The sequence below is a fragment of the Juglans microcarpa x Juglans regia genome, chromosome 3S, assembly GCF_004785595.1.
Source record: "Juglans microcarpa x Juglans regia isolate MS1-56 chromosome 3S, Jm3101_v1.0, whole genome shotgun sequence".
Lineage (NCBI taxonomy): Eukaryota > Viridiplantae > Streptophyta > Magnoliopsida > Fagales > Juglandaceae > Juglans > Juglans microcarpa x Juglans regia.
Window position 1 is genome coordinate 7,087,612 of NC_054599.1, and position 25,088 is coordinate 7,112,699.

The window sequence follows — 25,088 nt, forward strand, 5'->3', positions numbered from 1 at the left end:
AAATGTTCCATTTCGGTATAATACCCGATATAATATACATCCTCATTAGGGGTAAACAACAAGACACCACACTTCGTTTGCCCTTCGTCCAACACTAAGCCTTGTCTGGGCGGCGCGAGCTACCCCACCCGTCAAATGTAAGGGCGAGGGTGCCCTGCCTTCATCCCACACAAGCTACAGGGTCCTGAGCCCAACCCAATATATATAACTATTTATATATATATATATAATCGTTAATAAAATGACGTCGTTTTGAGGTTAGGTTTAAATTAAACCTAATCTCTCATCCCCCCGTAGTCTCTCTTTCCCCCTCTCTCTTTCCTCTCTGGTTCTTCTCTCAAAGCCTCTCTCTTTCTCGCCACGTCCTCTCCTCCCGCCACATCCTCTCCTCCTCCTCTTGCATCCGGGTGGTTATCCACCCGGATTACACCCAAGCAGTTGAGAGAAATCCCAATCCGGTTATGGATCTAGTTTTATGGCCCGGTTATCCGTAATCGGGTAAAAAAAAGTGCTATAAAAGTATTTTTTTGAGTTTAAATAGTTTTTCTTTTAAAAAAAAATATTAAAAAATCCGGATTAAATCCGGTTACAATCCAGATATCCGGATTTGGATTCTGGTTACAATCCAGATATCCAGATTTATAGCCAAAAAATGAAAAAAAATCTGGATATCCGAATTGAATATGATTATCTGCCGGGATTATTTCTGGATTAATCCAGATCTGGTTACGGCCAGATATATGGATCCGGTTGCATATCCCTATTCTTTTTTAATTTTTTATGGAATATAAAAATTCTTTATTTTTATCTACAGATAGTTAGCCTCATTTGGAAAATGAGATGAGATTAGGGCTGTGCAAAAAAACCAAGAAACCGAAAGACCCGATTAAAATCACCCGACCCGACCCGACCCGACTTTATCAGGTTGTTATATGGTCGTGTCTCAACCGGACCAGAAATGGGTTTTTATCTTCGGTGTCGACCCGTCCGTATAAATACAAACTTCTCCTCAAGCTCAAACCCTAGCCGCCCAAATATTTTGTAAATTTCTCAATTTGTGATACTCTGCAAATTTCTCACCTCCACTTGCTTTCATCAATGCAGAATAAAGCAAATTTCATTTCACTACAACCATCAATGTAGCAAATTTCTCACCGCCAATGCAGCCATTTCCTCGGGCTGGAGTGGTTGCTTCAACTTCCTCAATGGCAAAGCAAAATAAAACAGAGCAGGTTGAACTTTGAAGCTGTTCGTCTTCGTTCACCATGGATATGACGTCGTCGAAGTCCATCTCTTCGAGTAAACTTGGGGTTCTTTTGCAGAACATAAGAAACCTTAGCAATTGAAGCAGACTGTCTTGTAATTAGATGAGCTTGGTCGTGGTGACATTCGTCAAACAAGACGAACTACAAATAACCATTTGTGTTGTGCCAACTGCCAACCGGATCCGATTCCAACGAGTCAGGAAAAAAAAAACTAGACGATTGAAGTGGGCGATGAAGGAGATTGAGGATGTAGTTTGGGAAAGGAGAAATTATGGAGATCGAATGTTGTGTAACACTTCAGTACTACAGGTTGGGATTTAAAAGGGGGTTTCTCACTTCAAACCAGACTTCTTCGTCTTGTTCCTTCCTGAGACCTCCAAGATTCTGCCTTTCTTACCTCTCAAACCGCTGACTGTAACATGTTGGAACCCTAGATTTGGGAACAGAAGACTCGAGTTGAAGATGAAGTCGAGAAGGCAACTGGGCTGAGGTCGTGGGCTTTGTTGCAGCGTCTGTTGAAGGCTTGGGCTGGGAACTGTGGGTTTTTTCAGTAAATGTCAGGTCATACGCGTTCGACCCGATTCCATTTTTATCGGGTCAGATCGGATCGGTTTGGCGCCTTAAATAATTGCTTTCGGGTCGGATCGGGTACAACCTCGGCTATTTCATGTCGGGTTGCAGGCCTAGATGAGATGATAAATCTGTGAATAGTTGTGAAATAGTTTATGAATGGTAGTGAAATTGTTTGAATTAAGATGTTTTATTAGGTTTTTGAAAATGATAGAGAAAAAGTTTAATAAAAATACTATAAAATTAAAATATTATTAGAATATTATTTTTTAATATTATTTTTGTTTTGAAATTTAAAAAGGTTGAATTATTTTTTATATTTTGTTTAGAAGTTTAAGAAAATTTTTATGATTAGATGAAAAATTTTAAAAATTAAAATTGAAAAATGTTTGTGTTTAAATATATTTGAGAAATAAATTTTGAGATGAGATAAGATGTTTTGTGTTTCCAAATGAAGCCTTAAACAAAAAGTAGCATTAATAAAAATCCAACAGCCTGATTATTCTTGTATAACTTTAACAATATCATATTAAAAAAATAAAATACTTTTTTTTATAAGTAAGATAAATATTATATATATGAATGAAATAGGCATAGCCCATATAAATATTTTTTTATTTTTAAAAAATAAAATACTAGCATCAAAAGGTTAAAAATTGAATAAATGATAAGTACTGACATTTTTGTTAATTTAGTAAAAAAAAAAAAAAAGTTTCCACCTCCCTGAAAGTAAATTCATATGAATTATTCTATTCTCAAGTCGGTGTGTAGAACACACCATCCACATTACTTAAATGGTAAAATTTGATTTGTAAGATTCAAATTTTAAAATTTATCTTTCAAATCAAATTATGCTATATAAGAACTTTACTAGGTGTGCTCTACATTCCGGCTTGATAATAAAAATTTTCAATCCACATTCCTAACTGTTAGAATTGTATTAATCAATTATGTATATAAATTGTGCTACACAAGATGGCCTATATATAGAAGGCCAAAGGCTATACAAGAGCCTTACTTAACCAATGTGAGACTCATATAACACATATACACTAACACTAACTTATACACTAACAGCCCCCTCAAACTCAAGGTGGATGAGAAACCACCTTGAGGTTGTCAACTAAGTAACGAAATCGAGCCATAGGATTTGAGACTTTGTAAAGATGATGGCAAGCTAATCTTGAGAAGAGACAGAGAGCAACTGAAGAGAACCCTGAAGCAAATGATGATGAACGATATGACAATCAATCTTGATGTGCTTGGTCCGCTCATGGAAAACATCATTATGAGCAATCTGAATGGCAGTGCGATTATCACAATAAAGAGGAGTGGCAAAGGTGAGAGGTACACCTAAATCCTATAATAACCATCGAAGAAGTCAAAGGAGTTCAGCGGTGGTGTCTGCTAGGGCACGATATTCAGCCTCAGTGTTGGATCGAGAGACAACAGTCTGTTTCTTGCTACGCTAAGAGATCAATGAGGAACCGAGAAGGAAGCAGTAACTTATGGTGGAACAGCGATTAGTGGGATCACCTGCCCAGTTAGCATCAGAGTATGCTCGAAGAAATAGTGGAGACTGAGCAAAGAAGTATAGACCATGGACGAGAGTGCCCTTAAGATACCAAAGGATGTGTAGGACAACAGAGTCATGAACTAGGGCACCTGATGAACAACATAAGAAATGTCTAGACGAGTGACTGTAAGGTAAACCAGGCTGCCAACCAACTGTCGATAAAGTGTGAAGTCAAACATTTATTCCCCACACGAGGGGGTCAGATGTGTATGAAGCTCAATGGGTGTATCAACAACCTTACTGTTAGTAAGGTCAACTCGAGATAGAAGATTAGAGACATACTTGGCTTGGGTGAGGTAGAATCCATCTGTTGAGGAAGTGATCTCCAAGCCGAGAAAATAACTAAGTTGACCAAGACCTTTCATCTCAAATTTCCTAATGGGTAAGTCCTTAAGTTCCTAAACGTCATTAAGATCATCACCAATAATAATCATGTCATCCACATATGGTAGTAGCAAAATGAGACCTTTGTCAGAATGGCGAATGAAAAGGGCTGAGTCATAGGAACTAAAGGAGTAGCCTAAGCGGGAAATCGTAGAGGTGAATTTTGCAAACCAGGCGCGAGGGGCTTGCTTAAAGCCATATAGAGCACGACGAAGGCGATAGACCTTGGCTGGTGGATGAAAGAGACCAGGCGAATGTTGCATATAGACCTCTTCACACAAATTGCCATCCAATAAGACATTTTTGACATCCATCTGAAAAAGCTTCCACTGGCAAGAGGCCTCAAAAACCAAGAGAGTGCGAACAAATGAGAGACGGGCAACTGGGGCAAGAGTCTCCTCATAGTCAATGCCATATTCCTATGTGAAACATTTGGCAACAAGTCGAGCTTTATACCTCTCAATAGAACCATCTGAGCGAGTCTTGATCTTATAGATCCACTTACAACCAATCGCAAACTTTTCATAAGGCAAATCAACTAGACCCCATCTATGGTTCTTAGATAATTCATCAAGTTCCTTAGTAATTGCATCCTGTCATAAAGGATTAGTGGAGGCCTGACGATAAGAGTGAGGCTCGTGCAAAATATCAAGGACAGTATAACAATGGAAATCATACAGATGAGTAGGAAGAGATCTTAACTGAGAAGAACGGTGAAGGGAAAGGTTGGTTATGTGATCTGCAGGCAAGGCAGGAACAAGGACTGCAGCTGGAGAGGGAGCCAGCTCAAGAGACACAGATCCTAGCCTAGGAGTGTCAAAAGAGTGAGTAGGTGGAATGCATGGAACATCGAATATGGACACATGTAAAGAATGAATGGATTGCTCATCTAGAAAAATCTCGGTAGATGATTGAGAAATAGAGGGACTAAAAGTTGATACCTCAGTAAACAGGCAATGTTCCTAGAACAAAACATAATAGGAAATGCGGAGGCAATGAGCAATAGGATCATAACATCGATAGCCCTTCTGAGTCTCACCGTAGCCAAAAAAGCAACAAATGAAAGAACGTGACTCCAACTTTGTATGTTCATGAGACAGAAGAACGACAAAACAAGCAGAACCAAATGAACGAATGTGTTAATAGTTAGGGGGAGATCCAAACAGGCACTCATATGAAGATTGATTTGAGATGACTGAACTTGGAAGGTGGTTAATGGTATGAACTACAGTAAGGGTAGCTTCACCCCAGAATGGGGCTGAGACTTTAGCAGAGAGGAGAAGAGTCCGAACTATTTCAAGCATATTATGAAGTTTTTGTTCGGCTCGTCCATTCTGCTAAGAGGTGCCTGGACAAGAATTTTGATGGATAGTGCCATATGTTTGCCAGATACTTTGAAAAGCAGATTGTTTGTATTCAAGTGTATTGTCAGATTGAAAAATTTTGATACATTTAGAAAATTGAGTTTCAATCATTTTTGCAAAGTTATAGTAAACATGCAATAGTTCAAAATGAGAGTGTATAAGATAAATCTAACTATAATCTAACCGACAAAAAACACAATCAAATGTATCTTGGGACACAGAACCTAAAAGATCTCGAGAAACTAATTGTTGTATCTGGGGAGATGATGCATGACCAAGTATAGAGTGCCAGAGGGCGAATGAAGGAGAAACATATGTGACAGCAGAAACACTAGTGGGTGGACCAGAGGGAAGATGAAAAGTACTCATTGGAAACATACGCTCCACTCTAGGGCCTATCCCAAGTGCCTGTCCCTTCCGTGAATCCTGCACAGTCTAACCAGAGTAGTCAAAAATAACATAGTAGCCAAGTTGAGCCAATTGCCCCACAGACACCAAGTTATAAGAGAGTTTAAGAACATGAAACACTTCAAAAATGGAAATGTTGGATATAGAGATAAGAGTTTATATTAGGAGCAAGCATAATGGATCCATTGGTAGTGTGTATAGCAAGTGATGGATGTGCAGATTGCATTTTAGAGAACAAGGATGAGGAGGGTGTCATACGATTGTGACAAGCAGAATATATAAGCCAAGAGAGTGACTTATAGGGCAGAATAAAAAGAGTAGAGGAAGATGATGCATTACCAAACCGACCAAGACCTGATTCAAGAGGTTCTTTAAGTCAGCTGTAGAGAGAGTAAAGGTGGATCCAGAAGACTTATATGCATCTCTAATGGTTTTAGAGACCTGAGGAGTGTCTGAACTAGCAACAACAACAATAGGAGCTCCTTTCTTGTTATAACAGTAACAGGTCTAGATGACATGGGCAGAATGTTTACAATAATGACAAAACAACCTATTGGAGTGGAGTTTGCCAAGATCATGCTTTCCAGAACCAAACTGTTGAGGTTAGTTAGAGGAGGAAACTAATGGATTGGTAGCCAAGACACTAAGCTTGTTTTGAGTTTGTAATGTCTATAGACGAATTTCCTTACATATCATCTCATTGACAGCAATATCTAGGGAAGGAGTCAAAGTGCGATTAAGCAGTTGACCACGGATTCGCTCAAAGTCATCTTGTAGGGCCATGAGAAACTAATAGAGACGATGTTGTTCACAACGAATGGCATACATGTTAGCACTGGTGGGATCCTTCCAGAGTAGGTTGGAGAGATCAATCTGATTCCAAATGTGACAAAGACGATCAAAGAAGTCATTAATGAATTGGTTAGGCTCTTGTCTAAGCTGATACAACTTGACCATAAGTTGGTACTCTCTGGACCCATAAGGAGTAGCATAACGCCTGACTAACATGTCCAAGCAGATAGAGCATCATCATAGCTACCAAGTAGGTTAGAGATAGTCGAAATGGAGGTGTTGCGTATCCAAGTAAAGATCCGGTGATTATGGCTATCCCATTTGAAAAGGCGCTATTAAAATTTTTCTGCTTTTTCATTTCCTTTTGCACTGCCTTTGTCCAATCACCGGTGCAATAGAACCAAAGTTCACGACTTTTAACAAAGTTGTGAAAAGACTGAGACCACACCAAATAGTTTCTACCATCTAATATCACATGAATAAGATGAAGAATCTCATTTTTTTGAGCCATTATGAGATCAGATATACAAAAATAGACTACAAAAACGAGATCAACACGTAAAAATATGCATAAAACACATGGATCGAAAAAGTCAACGTACAAAGTCAACAATAAAAAATGCTGATGTGGTAGTGTGGTGAGATGGCTGGATGACATGGCTACTGACAAGACTAAGGCTGACGTCAGCGATGAGTCGTGCGCATGTGGCACGTGGATGTGAAGCTTTAAAGCATGTAAGGTGCATGGGCGACACGATGGAAACTTTGATGGCAAGTGGAGGCGTATGTGAGCTCTGATCTGACTATTTTGACGACATTAAGTCGATTTCAATGAGATTTCTCAATGGTATGCCGCGTGATCAAAACAAAGCTTCAACCACAATGATTCCGAAATTTTGTAGTAGTCTTTATAGCAATTACAACTATTTGACGACACTGAGCAACACTTGCATGCCTCAATCGTAGAAGACAAAGACAACAGAAGAATGATGAGAAGGATGAAAACTACTAGTACTTAAAAGGATCATAGTAGTGACTTTGATGCTATGTTAGAATTATATTAATCAATTCTGTGTGTCAATTGTGCTATACAAGGTGGCCTATATATAGGAGGTCAAAGGCTAAACAAGAGCCTTACTCAACCAATGTAGGACTCACATAACAACATATACACTAACACTAACAAAAATAGGATGGCGAGAAATCAAGATACTCATCACATGTAAATGAATCTCTTTACTTTTCGTCTCAAAATTCTCCCAAATAAGATAATCTTGCGATTGAACTCCAAGTAAAGGTAATTTTGGAGGAAAATTAGTAAGAGAATGGATGGTTTATTTTTATCAATAGCAAAATGGAATTGTTTGGGTTTTTTCTTTACCTTCATTCTGGGCAATAGGAGTTGTGGTTTTGAGCAGAGTGTACAATAAACCCATATGGCTGACCAGACCCAAAATAATGACATGATAGGAAACGGTTACGAAATTGAAAATTTTTACTATATTTCAAGTTATTGGGCTGACCCAAAATAACCGGACCAATAAGAAACGAGTTAAAAAGTTTCAATTATATTTCAAAAAGATATTATCTGAAAAATGTGTTGAACGACGTCGTTAAATTTTGATTAAGATAAAAACAAATACAAAAATAAAATCAGAAGGTCGAGTCAGAGAATGCCGATTTTTTTTAAACAATAGTCGGACTGGAGATTCGGCCGGACCTTTTCGATTCGGAAAATAAAAAGAATTTGAGTCGGATGAACAGTCCGAATTTCGAGGGTAGTATACTCGTATCGATATCCCACTCATGAGAGAGACAATGTCATTATTAGGCTGAAAGGTTTCTTTGTGCTAAATTTCTTTAGTCAAAGAATCATATCAACGGATCCTCACATAAACAATGAAATCACTTCTCACAAAGGAGTTATATCCCATGCAATTTAGCTCGTTAAAGAGTAATGATTTGTACGTGGACAAGTTTCATGCAACTCTTTGTAAAAAACAAAATAATAATAATAATAATAATAATTGTGCCGCCTAATGAGCGTGCCCACTAGTAAAAATTTCACTTTTTATTTTTTTCTTCTTTTTTTCTTTACATTTTTTAACATATTTAAATATTTTTAAAAAATAAAAAAATATATACTAATATACTAATAGTCACTTCCTTAATCAGTAAATAAAAATAAAAAAATAAAAAAAGTAAATACATCAACCGTTAAAATGAGGTGACATAATAACATTATTTAAAAAAAATAAAAAAAGAGACCTCATCATAAAAAAGTGAAAAAAAAAATACAAATTTTGTCCAAGTGAAATCCATTTTTTTTTTTTTTTACAAAAGACTTACGCAAGGCTTGCATACTTTAAACTCGTGCCTAACATTACTCGTTAAAATGATTCAATCTGGGAGCGCAGCAATGCTGCCTACAGCCTCTCTCTCTCTCTCTCTCTCTCTCTCTATATATATATATATATATCAAACTTGAACGTTGGATGCCTCTGTGAAATGCCTTTGAGACGTTATCACTGATCGCCACAGTATCCCTACGAGCTGCAGATGATCCGCCCTGCGCAACCTATATTCGCAAGTCGACCCATCACAAATGGCGTCAAGAGGGCACAACAGTATTTATTGAAATTTTGAAATTGTCTAAACAATTGCTTAGGACAACATAAAGATTATAGGCATTAGGCACTACCCTTTTCCAAATATACTCTTTTACCAAATCCCTTTTCTTTTCCGAATAGAAAACCACAATAAATGTCTTTCACAGATAGAAATGAATAACCTTTCAAAAAGAGAGAAATGAATAACCTATCTTCCAAAGAAACGCACTTCCATAACCAAAAAAAGAAACCTTACTTGCCTCACCTTAGATAATAGATTCTCTGGAAAGAAGGAAACCGGTTCGATCTTCTACAACTTCTGGACAGAAACCAAGCTAAAACTCTCAAGAACACAAAAGCCTTCAACATAAAACATCCATCCATCTTATACTATCTAGAAGAATAAAGTGCACTTTTAATACAAGTACCACCTTCTCAACCAAAAGAATGACCAAAATTATTGTAGATATATATACCACCTTGAAGTGGGAATGGAAAAAGAACGTGTAGTTTCCAAGCTGGTATGACAATGAATAGCTCTCATGTAAGACTGGAACCAAGGAAAAAGCTGGAGGTTTGTTTGTTTCTTCTTTTTTCTGGCACCCTTCTTAGTTCTATCTGCTCTTTTAATCTGAGCTGACATAAGGTGGATCAATGAATGCCCATTCAAACACCTGTTCATATTGAATGGCCGCATTTTCCCATGTGCAGTCCCTCTGCATCCCTCTTCTCATCAATCCCTCCCAAGAAGACTTGTGCTCTCTATAAGTCCGAACGGCAATTTTTAAAGCCTGCAGATAATCATCCAGTGGAAGTAAAAAAGCTGGTGAGTAAACACCACCCCCACCTGCACTGTCCACACACAACCACATACTAACTATAAAGGAAGTAAGAAAACATAAACAATCAATTTGCTTACCGCCAACATGCTCTCTTTTGTCAGAGGAGAGAAAGTCCATCTGCAACACATTCCATAACGGTGTCATAATTTAGCTTTAGCTCCTTTAAAAGAAAATCATTATTCATGCAAAACTCATTATAAGCATTTTTTTTATTGGCACCAGGTGTTCAGGAACAGCTTCCCGACTAATTCCAGTGGTGCACAGGCCCTCGGCAAGGAGTTTCCCGCAAGTGCACCTCGGGTAATTCAAGGGAAAAATCTTCCAATCCAATGGCCCCTAGAGATTGTTTGCACCCGAGGAGATTTAAACCTTAGACTTGGGGGGAGCATACCCCCAAGCCCAAGGCCTTTACCACTTGAGCCAACCCCTACGGGTTAAAAGTTAAAACTCCTAATGAGCATTATTGATAACAAAATCATAATGAGATCCAGAGGAGCTGATCATTATCCAGAAAATGTTGTAGAAATACAAGTAAGGTAGTGAAATAATTACCACAAAAAGTGGTGAAAAGTAAGGCTACCAAAATGAAAAGCTAACCAACATAATCGATAAAGAAGGTTATCATAAAAGTCACTTATAAAAAAAAAAGAAGGTTATCATAAAAGTCAGGATGCTACGTCATAAGGCACAATCACAGCATCATTGATAGTGTAAATCGGCATATATGAGTCACGGGTGAATTGTTCAATCTTTTTATACACATCGCCCTTGGAATTTGGAATGAATTACCACCTTCCTGGTCGTTTGTTTGATTCTTTTCTGTCCATGTTAGAAGTGAACTAGAAATGCATGACTTGATTATTCTGTGCAATAGTTTCAGCCATCTGCAAGATTTATATATGTTCCAATTGCCCAGTTTTTTTATGAACAAAACAGTACCATCTTTAAACAACCAATCCTCAGCTTATTGAATATAACCAAGAAAAGGAAAAATATTTGAACAAGTGGCTTGCTTCAAGGATGCAGACCTCATGGTTAGACTTATATTACAGGATAAAGTGCCCAAGACCCATCAGCGTGCTGGTGTCACGTGATATATCTCATGAAGTCTGAGTGTGAAGTTGAGATAGTCTACATTTCCTTTTTCTCTCATTGTCAAAAAAAATCATTTAGCCAAGAGCTCAAAAGAGGCATAGTCTACATTTCCTTTCTCTCTCATTGTCAAAAAAAATCATTTAGCCAAGAGCTCAAAAGAGGCATACATACCCTGTACCTTCACCTTTGCCTTCTTGAGCATATGGATTGAAATTTTTTACAGTATCCTGAGAGAAATAGAAGAGGATTGAGTAGAAATAATCCATATAAAAAACAACTGCAATCAATTTCTTGGTTGTTTAGACTTACTCTGAGTCCCCCAGTGTCATGAACCACGGGCACAGTTCCATATCTCATTGCATACAATTGATTTAGCCCACAGGGCTCAAACCTTGAGGGCATCAACAGTATGTCACAGCTGATATTCCAAAACCACAGTGAGTGAGTTGGTGCCATCATTTCTTGAAGGAACATATAAACCATGAAAAAGAAATTCTGAAATACCCTGCAGTTATCTTATGAGAAATTGGGACATTAAATCCAACCCAACCCCGGAATTTTTCTTTATAAGCGAACTCTGTTGCTCTCATCCAATCTTCAAACATCGGATCCCCAGAGCCAAGCATAATCTGAAGAATATAGAAAGCAGGAGCAATGTAAAGGGAGCATGACTTCAATGTGGAGCCAAATTATTTGAAAATCTTCATCAAAGATTCACTTACAAATTGTACATCGTCTTCCATTATCTCTGGAATTGCCGACCGGATCAAGTCGATGCCTTTCTGGTAGTCCAGTCTCCCGATAAACCCAATCTACACAGTTCAATTCAAACAAATAAGAGGGATAATAGAAGTTATGCTATGAAGACTGAGTCTAAGCAGACATTAACATATTACCAATGGGCAATCAGGCCTAATGGGAAGACCCAGTTCTTTCTGTAAAGCAGTCTTGCATTGAACCTGCACCTTAAATATAGTTGAGGCAAGAGAACTATGCTTTTATGCACTGCCTAATATAAAACAAAATACTTGGATACCTTCTCAGAAATATTTTCAACAGAATAATGGTAAGGGATATACTCGTCTGAAGATGGGTCCCATTCAGCAACATCAATCCCATTTGTGATCCCTGGTTTGTATGTAACATTAATTAGTTTGAAAAGTTAACAATTGAATTAAATAATTTAAATGGAACGTTACATTCTTCTAATCATCAATTTTTATCTATTAGCTGACACATTCATGTATATAAGAGAGAAATGATGAAATCGGAACATCCCTTAAACAAAGATTGAGGCGAGAGTAACGACATTCACATTTTTTCAGGGTTATGTGATAGACTGATTAGAAAATAGTTAAAAAGTAAATAAGGGAACTCAATATTATGAGAAAGGTGATTAGTCGCAACTGGTTTCAACCATGTTGCTTAACCTACATATATACTCATTTCCATGTATCAAAGTACACCACTCTTTCAATATGAATGTTACATATCAAATACATTATTTACTTGCTATATCTCAATAAATGGAATAAAATGTTGACTTGTCCAACTAAATGGTTACTTCCTAGATGAAGCAGACTCAAAAGTTAGTTTGATAACTATTTACCTATATTCAAAGCTTTCAAACGGGAAAAGAAATCTATTATAAAGATGATTTATATAATATGATTCAATCTGCTGAAGAATTAATGTTTTAGTATTATTGATTGCTTAAGAAGGAAGATCTTGGTTATCTATGAGAACGTAATGTATTAGAATTAAAAATTACCGTCAACTGTAAACATACATGACCTTGAAACAATAGCACATATTAAGTTGTAATTAGACCCTTCACTAGAGCAATATTAACTACCATTCCAGAGGATAAAGATAAGTTAAGTTGATAACTATTAGAATTGATCGAAAGGAAAAAGATGCCCAAAGATTTGCAATGTCATTCTAGATTCTAAAACTGAGTGTCTAAGAAAAAAACTACTCCCCACGTTTACAAAAATAGCCCAGAATTTACAAAGGATGACATGAAGATAACTAGCCCACACATACCATTAATAATACTCTTTCGATCACTTAGCAACTCATGTAGACCATATCCGCCTTCAGCTGTTGTTATTTCCCAGGAATAGCCCTGCAATTAGAAGGCATTGTTTAACAGGAAAAGTACCATAACATGATGAGATATGATGTATTCGGTCTTCCTTTTTGGATTAAATTCTCTCCAACATAGGGTCCAATAAAATATAGTTTTTAACCCTAAATCCCCAAATAACTATTAAGTATGCTGTGTAGCATTTATAACCTGGCTAACAGTCAATATACGATCAGCTGTCACAACTGCACCCTTCAGAAGATTGACTGCTTGACCTGGGTCAAGAGCATGTGTCCTTGCCCATGTTGGAAAAACCCATTCCAGGGCTCCATACCACTCCGAAGGAAGTCCCAAATTCTTGTATGTTGCTGCTGATTCCACTCCCTTGTATATGAAACACAATTAGTTTATAATAGTGTTGATTGTAAGATCCAAAGGACATATTAACAAGAAATAAGACATTCCTCATCAATATTAATCTATAAGTAATGATTGAATTGCTTATCACCTCTTCAAGGTGCATGCCCTTCTAGAAGGAACACTCAAATGTGGAAAGATGTATTAATATTCCTTACAGATTCAAAAGCAACAATATTACACCCATCAAGAGTGAACTAGCCAACATATAGGAATCTCTGGGATATATCCTAAGGGTGTTCCAGAATGTAAATATGATAAAGCTTCCATGTGCTCAGAGCAAGCACTTTCATCCCAATAACAAAGTTTAATTTCAGAAGTTCATTTTCATCCCAACACAAGGACTAGAAATTTTCCTACAAAAAAATACGAGAATTATTATTATTATTATTATTTGGCACACTTGTGCCCATTACGGTAAGAAGTAACATACAATCCCATGAATGAATCCAGGAAAAAAGTATCTACCTGATGTGAAAGGTTGTGGATTACAAGAATACTTCGAGCATCTTTATAGACTCCATATGGACGATACTTGGCTGCCAATAGTCTGCATTAGTATATTTCAAGAGATCAATCAATCCCATAGCAATTTACACCTCAATAAAGCATAACCTGTGAAAAGGAAATGAAAAAATAATAACCTACCCAAGTCATATCAGCATACGTCAGGTGCAAATTGCTAACATATGGTCCAAATAGGATGCATATGTCTGCATTAAACCTGTTTCTCTTTCACACTATCCCATACATTATAATTACTTGTCCTCTACCAACTACCTCCCACACAGCAAGGTATCAGGTTCTCCTATTTCTCAAAAGAATTTGTCGGCTTTTCTACTTAAAAAGGCTTAAAAAAGGGTAGACTAATCTATAAAGCTACAACGGAAAGGGCAAAAAACAGAGAGATAAAATAAAGCTGCAAATAAATAAACAGAAGAATATAAATCCTAGAAGACAAAAAATTATATAAGGTAAGTATAAGAACATCATTAGTCCTATTCCTACTAGTCAGTAAATAGGAAAATGGGGCAAATAAAAAAGTAAACAATCAGCAAAACATATTCAGCAATTAGCAAAGACCCCTTACACTGGCACAAGGCTTGCATGCCAATCATTGGCAAGGAACACACATTTCTCGCCATAAGTGAACCCTCCCAATGGAAGCACTAGTGGAGCTTCACATGCTGCATGGCAAAGTAAAGTGAACCGAAACTGTAAACCAAATAAAAAAATATTTTGTCATTATTTGTAGGCAAAGCATATAACTCTATCAATCCAACCTTATAACTAGAGTAAGGGTAAAATCTACTAACACCTCCTGTCCTTTGATGGTGTTTTATTGATATCCCTTAGGTTCCTAATTTTGAAATCATACTCTTTACAGTACTTTTATTCTATTCAACTCCTTCCCACATGCATGCAAGTGATTTATTCAGCAATTGCACCATGCCATATGGACAATAAATTTCAGATTTTCTTTCACATCATTTTAGAAAAATTACTGCCATTAAAAAAAAAAAAAAAAATGCTTATAATATAAAGGGGGAAAATAAGAAGAAAAACAAATTCAGATTTCCTTTTGCATCATTAGACTTATTAATACTGTAGCCGAACATAGAGAGAGAATACTACGTGTTATTCATTGATGTTCAACAGCATATACATACTACACACAAATGACAATTATACCCTCATAAGTTATACTAATTACAACTATGTACTCTTAACACTCCCCTCAAGCTGGGACATATATATCATATAAACCTAGCTTGGAACAAATAAGCTTAGACTAACTATAACACTGTGGTTTGGTAAACATATTTGCAAATTGACTAGCAGACTTCACAAAGGGTCTAGAAATGTCACCACTTAATATCTTATCCCGAATGAAGTGACAATCAATCTCAATGTGTTTAGTCCTCTCATGGGACACAGGATTAGATGCAATATGCACTACAGTTTGATTATCACAAAATAACTGGAGGGATAGGAGCTGGAAACCCAATCTCTTTAAGAAAGTGTTGCAACCATGTCAGCACACTAGTAGTGTGAGCCATTGCTCTATATTCAGCTTTTGCACTAGACTAAGCAACTACTGTTTGCTTCTCTCTTCCATGTAACCAAGTTACCTCCCACAAAGGTACAACATCCAGTAGTCGATCTTCTATCTGAAGGAGATCTTACCCAATCAGCATTTGAAAAAGCTTCAGTTCTAAGATGTCCATTGGGTCTATACAACAATCCAAGGCCAAGAACTCGTTTAAGATAACAAAGAATATGGATTACAACATCCCAATGTGAGACCCTAGACATTTGTAGAAATTGGCTCACTACACTCATTGCATAAGAGATCAGATCTAGTGATAGTAAGATAATTCAATTTCCCAACAAGTCTTTGATACCGACCTGGTTCTCCAAACAACTTCCCTTCCTCTTTCAAGACTTTACGATTTGGGTCCATAGGAGTGTCAATAGGCCGTGCACCCAACATACCAGTTTCTTCCAAAAGGTCAAGTACATATTTTCTCTGAGATAGGTTAATACCTTTTTTAGATCTACCGACTTCAATTCCTAGAAAGTATCCAAGTCTGTCCAAGTCTTTTGTCTGAAACTGATCATGTAAAAATTATCTCAGCCTAGTAATTTCAGTTGAGTCACTCCTAGTAATTACAATGTCATCCACATATACAACCAATAAAATATGACCTGCATCACTATGTAGGTGAAATACCGAACGGTCTGTTTGGCATCTATAAAGACCAAATGCCAATACAGTATTAGAGAACCTCCCAAACCATGCTCGAGGAGATTGTTTCAAATCATATAGTGTCTTTTTTAACTTGCACACAATACCTCAACACTCCCCCTGAGCAACAAACCCAAGTGGTTGCTCCATATGAACTTCCTCATTTAAGTCACCATGTAGGAATGCATTTTTTAACATCCAACTAAAATAGGGGTCAATCCAAATTAGCAGCAAGAGAGATCAATACTTGAACACAAGAAATTTTGGCAATTGGGGAGAAAGTCTCGTCATAATCAATGTCATAAGTTTGAGTGAAACCCTTTGCAACCAAGAGGGCTTTCAGACGTTCATCAGAACCACTATGATGGAATTTGATTGTATATACCCATCTGCAGCCAACAGGTTGTTTACCAGGTGGTAGAGGAACAAGATCTCATGTCCCATTATGGTGAAAAGTGTCCATTTCATTTTTCATAGATGTCATTCATCCCAAATCAGATAAAGCATCATGAAGTATCTTAGGAACATAAAGTTTTGAAAGTTTAGAAGTAAAATATGAAAATGATGGAGATAAGGCATGACAAGAGACATATTGGCAAATCGGATGTTGAGTAACACAAGAACGAGTACCTTCTCGAAGAGCAATATGTGGAGAGTCTGGAGCACTAGGTAGCTCAAGATCTAAAAATGGAGATAAAGTTGGTAGAGACATGGGAGCGGGGGGTCACAAGCGATGCGAGTACTACCTGTAAAGGAACAAGGGAAGGCACTGAGGAGGGTTGGGTAAAAGTGGGTGAGTGTGCAGGAGAAAGGGCAAGAGTAGGTAATAGTAGAGGATCACACTCAACAACCGAAGATGTGTCCGAGAAATAGGGTATGAATTCAAATAGGGCTAAGAAAAAATCCGAAAATCCGACTCTTTCTCCAGCTCCACTCCGGCTCTGCTCCAACTCCGACTTAACTCCGATAAGTCGGAGTCGGAGTTGGAGGTGGCAATGTACCGACTCCAAATCCAATATTGTACATATTTTATAAAAGTATATGTATTATTTATATATTACTCATATATATTTTATATAACTATAACTTATATTGTTAATTAAATTCAATAATATACTAGTATGAGCAAATTCTTATAATATAATATAAATAGAATAAATTGACTAATAATAGTTTAGTATATGTAAACACCATACTATTAACTATTAATATCATGCAATACTAATCAATAATAACAACTAATGTATAAACACTAATGTATAATAATATGTAATACTAATTATATAATAACTAATGTATAGTAACATTTAATACTAATGTATTATGCATAAACACAAATATATAAATTAATAATAACATGTAATACTAATATATAACTAAATTATAATAACATATACTAGTAATGTATAATAATCAATGTATAATAACATGTAATACTAATGTATAAACATAAACATATAATACTAATGTATAATAACATTAATTTGTACAATGATTTATTTTTTCAGTTTTGGTTATGTTTTAATAAAATTGAAATTGAAAAAATATTTTAAAAAAAAATGAAATCTAGAAGCCCAAATCCGATTAGTGAGAGCCCAAGATTGTCAAATTGAAATTTCAAATAGGCTAAGAAAAAAAGCCCAATATAAAAGTCCAAATCCGACTCCACTCTGACAAGTCAGAGTCGGAGGTAGGGCACTCATTGTCAGTGCTCAACCCTAGACTCAAAGAAGGTGACATCAGCACTCGTGAAGTAATGTCTAAGAGCAAGACTACAGCAGCAATATCCTTTTTGAGTACGGGAATAACCAACAAAGAAATACTTGGTAGCACGTGGATCAAGCTTATCAAGGTCTAGGCCAAGGTTATGAACATAGCAAACACACCCAAAGATTTTTTGAGGGAGAGAAAAAGATGGAGAGGAAGGAAACAAGATGGAGAAGGGAGAGAATCCATCGAGAACTGGTGAAGGCATACAGTTAATAAGGTGACACGCAGTATGAACACCATCACTCCAAAAATGTTTAGGAGCATGCATGTGCAGTAAAAGTGCTTGAGTTACATCTAACAAATGACGATTTTTGCGTTCAGCCACCCCATTCTGTTGGAGTGTATAAGAGCATGAAGTTTGATGAACAATTCCTTTATTACTTAAGTAGCAAAGGCATTAGATTGATATTCTTTAGCATTGTCAGAACACAAAACTTGAACTTTTTGTCTAAATTAAGTTTTAATTTTTTCTCGAAAGACATTGAATATGGAAAGAAGTTCAGATCGTGCCTTCATCAAAAACAACCATGTCATATGAGAATATTCATCAACAAACGTAACAAAATATTGAAACTTGTTTGATATAATGTTGATTGGTCCCCATATAACAGAGTGAACCAATTCAAAAGGACTAGATGCTCGATCATCAACTCGAGGTACAAAAGACACACGATGGTGTTTACTAAGCTGACATGATTCACGAGGAAAGGAAGACACATTTCCAAGATTCCTAACTTGACATTTCAAAAGAGAGAGATGGATGTCTAAGGCGGCAATGTCATTCAAAAGCAAATGATGATGAGGATGTGAGGGCTCGAGTGGGTGACTGTTTGACATCAAGGTAATGCAGACCACCAGCTTCATGCCCCGTACCAATCTTCTTCCCCGTATTAAGATCTTGAAAGATACATACAGAGGGATAAAAGGTCACAAAACATTGAAGAGTTTGAGTAATTTTACTAATGGACAGCAAACTAAAGAGAAAACTAGAGCGTATAAAACAAATGACAAGGATATAGAATCAGTGAGCTTAGTGGATCCAATGCCTGTAACTTTAGTAAGAGAACCATTGGCAAGAGTAACACTCTTTGGAAATTTCATAGCATCTAGTTTAGATAAGGAATAAGAAGGTCTCATTAGCTCTTTGAATCGATGATACATGGATCTTGAGTAGATGAGACAAGACATGCGGACCTTGTACCTAAATGGGCAAGAGTAGCTATGGAAGATGAAGCCACCCATGTGCGACCAAAACTGATCATACTCATCCTTCAATATGTTAATCATCTTTGGAGTCAGGTTGGAGCTCGTTGACGGTGATGTAGCATCTTAGCAAATGGCCTAATTAGCAGACCTAGATGGTCTACCATGTAGATCCCAACAATAATCCACCGAGTGGTTAGCGGGACCACAATGGGTGCACTTACAAGATTCACGACCTCGAGTGCGATTACCTCTGGCATCACACCCCCTACGTGCACCTCTACCACCCCAGACTCCAGCCTACCAAGAGCAACATAGGAGGCAACTAAAGTAGATCTCTCATTACTCTGATCATGATCAAAAGACAACTGAGATCTTTGTCCAGATAATATGGCTCGCTGAAGTCGGGAGAACACATCAGGAAATGAGGGAAGCTGTGGACTTGCCAAAATCTGAGAATGCACCGACTCATACTCAAGTTTTAAGCCAACAAGAAACCGAACAACATTAAACTCTTCACGTTGTTGTAGCATACTTAAAACATCAGAAGTGATAAATTGATACATTTTGAGTTCTTCACATATGCTCATCACTGGATAATAATACTCTTCCAAGCCCAAAGCACCTTGTTTCAACCCAAAGAATTGCTTACACAACTCATAAATATGGGTTATGTTCCTAGCACCTGAATACATCTATTTGAGATGCCCCCGTATACCACTTGAGCGGTGTCAAAATGTATTAAGCTAGTGCAAAAATTAGGCTCAATACTGGTCAACATCAGTGACAAGATTTGAGCACCTTCTTGCTCCCATTGAGCAAATGTAGAACTAGTTGACTCGGGCATTAGATCAACCAAGTGGGTACAAAGAAGACCCTTGTCTTTCAAAAACATTTCAACAGATTTTGACCACAATATATAGTTTTTTCCAATCAACTTCACAAAGTCATAGGCATATTAAAATTTGGTGCAAGAGACACTGACTCAAATTTAGTTTCCATGGAGAAAAGAATCATAACAATTCAACTTGGAGACAGAATCCACACAGAATATGAGATATGGATGAAAAGCTAAGAAAGACAATCTGGAAATGTAGAAACCCATCTTAAGAACCCAAATTTCAGATCTGTATCGGGTGGAATCAGCCTGTATCGGGATTGAACCAGCCTGTATCGGATTATATTGGGTATGTTTCGGGTATTGCTAGTACGGCTTTAAAACGGAATAAGTTATCCTAAAAGAGGATAAGTGAAGCTGGGTTTATCATATTCTTGTTAGCAAACGGGTATTATTCCGGATAGGAATAAGCTCTTACTCCAGGTTGGGGGCATACGCAGCAAGGATTGGATAGTTGAGACTTGCAACCAAACACCCCAAGACTTCAACATCTTGAGACTTGCAACCAAACACCCCGAGACTTCAACGTCGCCGGCGATAAACAGACCTTCCAACAGCCAATGACGACAGAAAACTCACCAGAGTGCACAAACAATGTTGGTGAGCTCAATTCTGGTGCCCAGTACCGGAGACAACATCTGAGGTCACCGGAAACACCTTAAAAAAAGTTGTTGGCCACCAACGACGAAGAGGACAAACAAAAAACCACACTAACCACTACAGACAACGGCGGTGATACCACACTAACCACCCCTAACCACTCTGCGCCACTAACCACCACTAGCTCTGTCGCACAACCACCACCAACCGACTACTCAACTCTCTAATACCATGTAGCCGAACATAGAGAGAGAATACTACGTGTTATTCATTGATGTTAAACAGCATATACATACTACATACAAATGACAATTATACCCTCATAAGTTACACTAATTACAAGTATGTACTCTTAACAAATACCATAAAAAAAAAAGGGGTCACCCTTATCATATAGAGAGAGAGAGGGGGGGGGGGGGGGAAGAAGAAGAGAAAAGAAAACTAAGGCACTAGATCATCCTCCACATCCAATTGGAGTGAGTGTCAGCAAGTTGGGGCAAGATATCACTGAGTTGATGATATAGGGTATTGTTAATTTGTCAGTGCACATGATGTGGGGCTTGAAGCGAAAGGACAACTGCAGGAGGTGGACAAGGTGGAGACAATAAATTTCCTAGTGGGACGGCTTCTTCAGGTTAAAGAGAAACCCAACATGGGATCCAACAAAAAAGATACAAATCTGCTTATTGGCTAATCTACTACAAGGGGTGCATATACCCATCTTAGAACATCTTGTTCCCTAGTTGCAGAATCACAAGACAAAGAAACTGACATCAGAAACCTTCTCAGTACCTTCAACAAACCAAAGTTCATGATCAAATATTGATTTTATCATGAAACTCACTAAACTGTCCCTTAGCTTCTAATAAGAAGCGACTAGTCAAAATAAGCCAAAAGTCTCATGTTCTCCATAAAGAACCAGGAGTGTTGTCCTTCTTCAACCTCTACACTCAGTCCCACCCAAACTCTCTCCAAATTACCTACCTCCTCTAGTCCTCCCCACACCCCGAGTCACCATCATCTCTTCCAACCCCGTCCTCTACCAACTCGATGATATCTGGCCTCTACTTGTCAACTCCACTCACTCCTCTTGGATAGGAAGGATGTCCTAAAACCTCAATTTTTCTTCTTTTTTAAATCTATTTTGCATATTACCATAAGCTTTTTAATGATGATGATGATGATGATAAAAATAACAATGACTATGATAATAGAATGATCTAAAGGAAAGTTTAAAATTTATTACCCACATGGCATTATATAATTAGTCAAGAAATCACATGCAAGAGAGAAGGAATTGATCTTTGATAAAACACCATCAAAACCATTCAGGGTTCTAATGCATTTTATCCTAATAGAAAACATACCTGATTATCACCGAAAGCACCACGAGTATCCCCATATAGAGTTCCAGGTCTATGGTATGAGGGGTGGTCAACAAATACCTAAAAGGACAAGGGAAAGAGCTCTTTAATATCATAAACATGGTCCCAGGATCAAGTAATAGTGACAAATGAATGGGAGTTAATAGTTTTGCATAACAAATGAGGCACTTCTTTAGTTCACGCATGTAGATGATTCAAACACCTTAGAGCTTAATATATAAACCAGAAGCCTATAGAATTCATACCCAATCAACACCGTCCCTATACTCATGGAAGAAGTCAACTTCTTGCACCCCTCCAAAGCAATATACTTTAATGCGGCTATCCAAATCAACAGCACTAGCAAAGTTCTTATCTGCAGTAGAACCATTCAAATATCTAGGAGAGACAACCATAACACGGTGTCCACGAGCTGCTAATGCTATAGGCAAAGAACCACAAACATCTCCCAAGCCCCCTGTCTTTGAATATGGGGCCACTTCAGCAGTAACGAAAACAATATTGTAGGTTACTCCTGTCTGGGCCTTCCCTTCTCCTTCTATCTCCTCAGCTTCTTCCAAGTTATTAATATTTATGTCTTTGACAGAGTTGACTTCATTGACTTCAACTTCACCTGCAGTTCAAGAATATAAGATTTGCAGTAAGCTCTTATCCATCTTGATAATCAGATTGATTAAAAGTTGATGAATATGGGATAGGGAGTTATCTAAAATTCACACTTCAATATATAGCATTAAAAATTAAATTAATATTATAATTCTTGAAAGGCCCATGAAAATGGCCAAATAAGCACAACAATCACCAAGGACAATCAAAATGGGTTCGTATGAAGTATGCATTACTTTAATAATAAAAAATGAAAGAATGAATGAATTAATTTAATCTAGGATTGCTTATCACTATCATTACATCTTCCAAGATTAACCGTCAAAATGGATTCGTATAAAGTATCCTTACACTTCTCAGAAGCATAAACCATTTAACACCCTCACACTCTTAAATTTTCAATTTACCAAGTATAATATTTTCCTTTGACTCGTACTATTTCCCCACAAAACAAATGAAAATCAACTCTTTCAGCCGAAAGAAACAAAGCCTTATGGGAACATTTTTAATTGTGCAATAATTAATTAAAGATTTTGGTATGATAAGTGATAACGTGAAGGTAGGTAGTAAATACAATTAAAGGTGGAGTTTTCCATAAATATACTAGGTCCTATATTAGTCAACACAATAGTCCTGCATGTACTTTTGAACCAGATTCGGAGCCAGATTTAGATGGTGGTGTTACTAAGGTGGATACCACATTGATTTGCAAGTACATTAATCAAGGGTTCATATGGACCTGGAAAGGCCAAAAGTAGAGCTACCCCGAGGAAAATTCAGTAGTAAATGAACAATCTGAGCTTCAGACGACATGTAGCCCGAGCGTTGAATCAAGCACATTATCGTCTAAATTTTTTTCAAGACCCATCAATTAAATACCAGTCTCTTGTAAACATTCTAGCCCTCAGAATTAGTTTGAAATTTTCTCCTAATAGATCTCGCCACCTCAATATGTCTTTCCCATATGGCTAGGATCTTCTCAAAGGGCCAAACGTTGACATGCAACAAAAATCTACAAGTACAAGGAGTTTAGAAGAGATTCCGATCAGGGGATCAACATCTCTTATCATGTTATAGGTTAGAGTTTTGCTATATACAAGCAAGTTTGCGTACCAATCTGTATACTAATGTTGTTGTCTTCATATTTTAAATTTAAATTAGCATTGTTTTCAATAAAATCTACTTTTTCACTAATCATATTAAATAGGTACGCGTATTAGTGCGCAGAATCGCTTGCAATTAAATTTTTCCTATAGGTTAAGAGAGAGAGAGAGATGGTCCCTTTAATTATAAAGGTCTCCTATTAATTAAACACCATCTGTTAATTAATTAATTAGAATTGTCCTTTGGGTAAATGTTAAAAAAAAAAAATGGTTAAACGCATCTTAAAAAAAATTATATTCTCTCTGTTAGGGTCTCGTATGATTTTTTAAATAAGATGAATTGATATAAAAATTGAATAAAATATTATTAAAATATATTTTTTAATATTATTTTTATTTTAAAATTTGAAAAAGTTAAATTGTTTATTATATTTTATGTAAAAATTTGAAAAAATTATAATAATTAGATTAGATGAATTGAGATTGAAAACAAACTAGGCATTAGTATAAAGTTTCATTGATAATCATCAAACAATCGATGAAAAAATTTAAAAATCATAGAAGTTGAAAACTGACCGACAATTGAAAATAAACACGGATTCCAAAATGAAAAACTATAACAGCTGTAAATATGGTATTCCACAAGATATAATGATATATGCGGTATACCAGATTGAGGAATCAAGTGAAACCCAATAACAGCGCCAGAGCCATCCCTCTCTGTGCCCAGAAAGAGACCCTTTTCCTGTTTTTCCTCTTCGACAGCATCTTGCGAACCACCAACCCCACCAGCAGAAATTGATGCTCTAAGCCTCAAATACCCACTTCTACTTCTGCTGCTCCACAAAGGAGCAAAACCAACTTGCCCAATCACTCTGAAGTTATTAAATTTAGCTTGTAATGGATTTGAGAAGGATTTGCATGAAGAAACTTTGGTTGTCATCAGAACAGACTCCATGAAGGAGTGAGAGTGACAAGTAGTCCAATGGAGTACGAAAGGAATCGTCTATGGCATTAGAAAAAACAAAGAAAATCTAGCAAACGCAGAGAGAGAGAGAGAGACACATGAGACAAAAGTAGACAAAAGAACAAAGTACACATACACCTGTTGAGATGGTGCAGACTGCAGAGAGAGAGAGAGAGTGTGTGGGGTTTGCGAAATCAGATCCAGAAACCACGAAAACGGAAAATAAATCCTCGGTGAAGAATTCCTCGGTCCGTAAGTAGCGCAATCTCTAAACAAATATCGCCACGTCACCGTTATCATCGACATATGGCGGTTTTGTGTGACGTGGCAAAATCAGGACCGTGTTCATATGATGTAAAAGCTTCGTTGTTTGATAGTTAAAGCTTGTGGACCAAC

The 25,088-nt window shown here is 37.0% G+C and overlaps 1 protein-coding gene and 1 long non-coding RNA gene across 3 annotated transcripts; one reads left to right on the plus strand and one right to left on the minus strand.

The window, feature by feature from the left end:
• Window positions 1-9,329: 9,329 nt before the first annotated feature.
• On the minus strand, window positions 9,330-25,013 carry LOC121258268 (soluble starch synthase 1, chloroplastic/amyloplastic). Of its 2 annotated transcripts, XM_041159730.1 has the most exons (16): window positions 24,831-25,013; window positions 24,395-24,668; window positions 22,262-22,629; window positions 21,999-22,076; window positions 14,502-14,626; window positions 13,880-13,961; window positions 13,205-13,378; window positions 12,952-13,033; window positions 11,942-12,033; window positions 11,802-11,864; window positions 11,628-11,717; window positions 11,410-11,534; window positions 11,215-11,323; window positions 11,077-11,132; window positions 9,888-9,927; window positions 9,330-9,759 (listed from the first exon to the last, which is right to left on the minus strand). In XM_041159730.1, the coding sequence occupies exons 1-16, from the start codon at window positions 24,996-24,998 to the stop codon at window positions 9,595-9,597; spliced, it is 2,091 nt and encodes a 696-aa protein (XP_041015664.1). In that variant the 5' UTR covers window positions 24,999-25,013; the 3' UTR covers window positions 9,330-9,594. The 2 variants fall into 2 exon arrangements, with proteins under 2 accessions (XP_041015664.1, XP_041015665.1); XM_041159731.1 differs by lacking the exon at window positions 24,831-25,013 and having other exon boundaries at window positions 24,395-24,824.
• Window positions 10,301-10,496, plus strand: LOC121258274. Its single transcript, XR_005939375.1, has 2 exons — window positions 10,301-10,427; window positions 10,463-10,496. It is a non-coding gene; the product is annotated as an uncharacterized LOC121258274 (long non-coding RNA).
• Window positions 25,014-25,088: the final 75 nt, after the last annotated feature.

Coding starts and splice junctions, on each gene's coding strand:
- LOC121258268 (XM_041159730.1), bottom strand. CDS start 24,998: ATGTCGATGATAACGGTGACGTGGCGATATTTGTTTAGAGATTGCGCT. Junction 24,669..24,830: donor AGTCTGCACCATCTCAACAG/GTGTATGTGTAC, acceptor GAGTCTGTTCTG/ATGACAACCAAAGTTTCTTC. Junction 9,928..11,076: donor GGCAAAGGTGAAGGTACAGG/GTATGTATGCCT, acceptor AATGTGTTGCAG/ATGGACTTTCTCTCCTCTGA.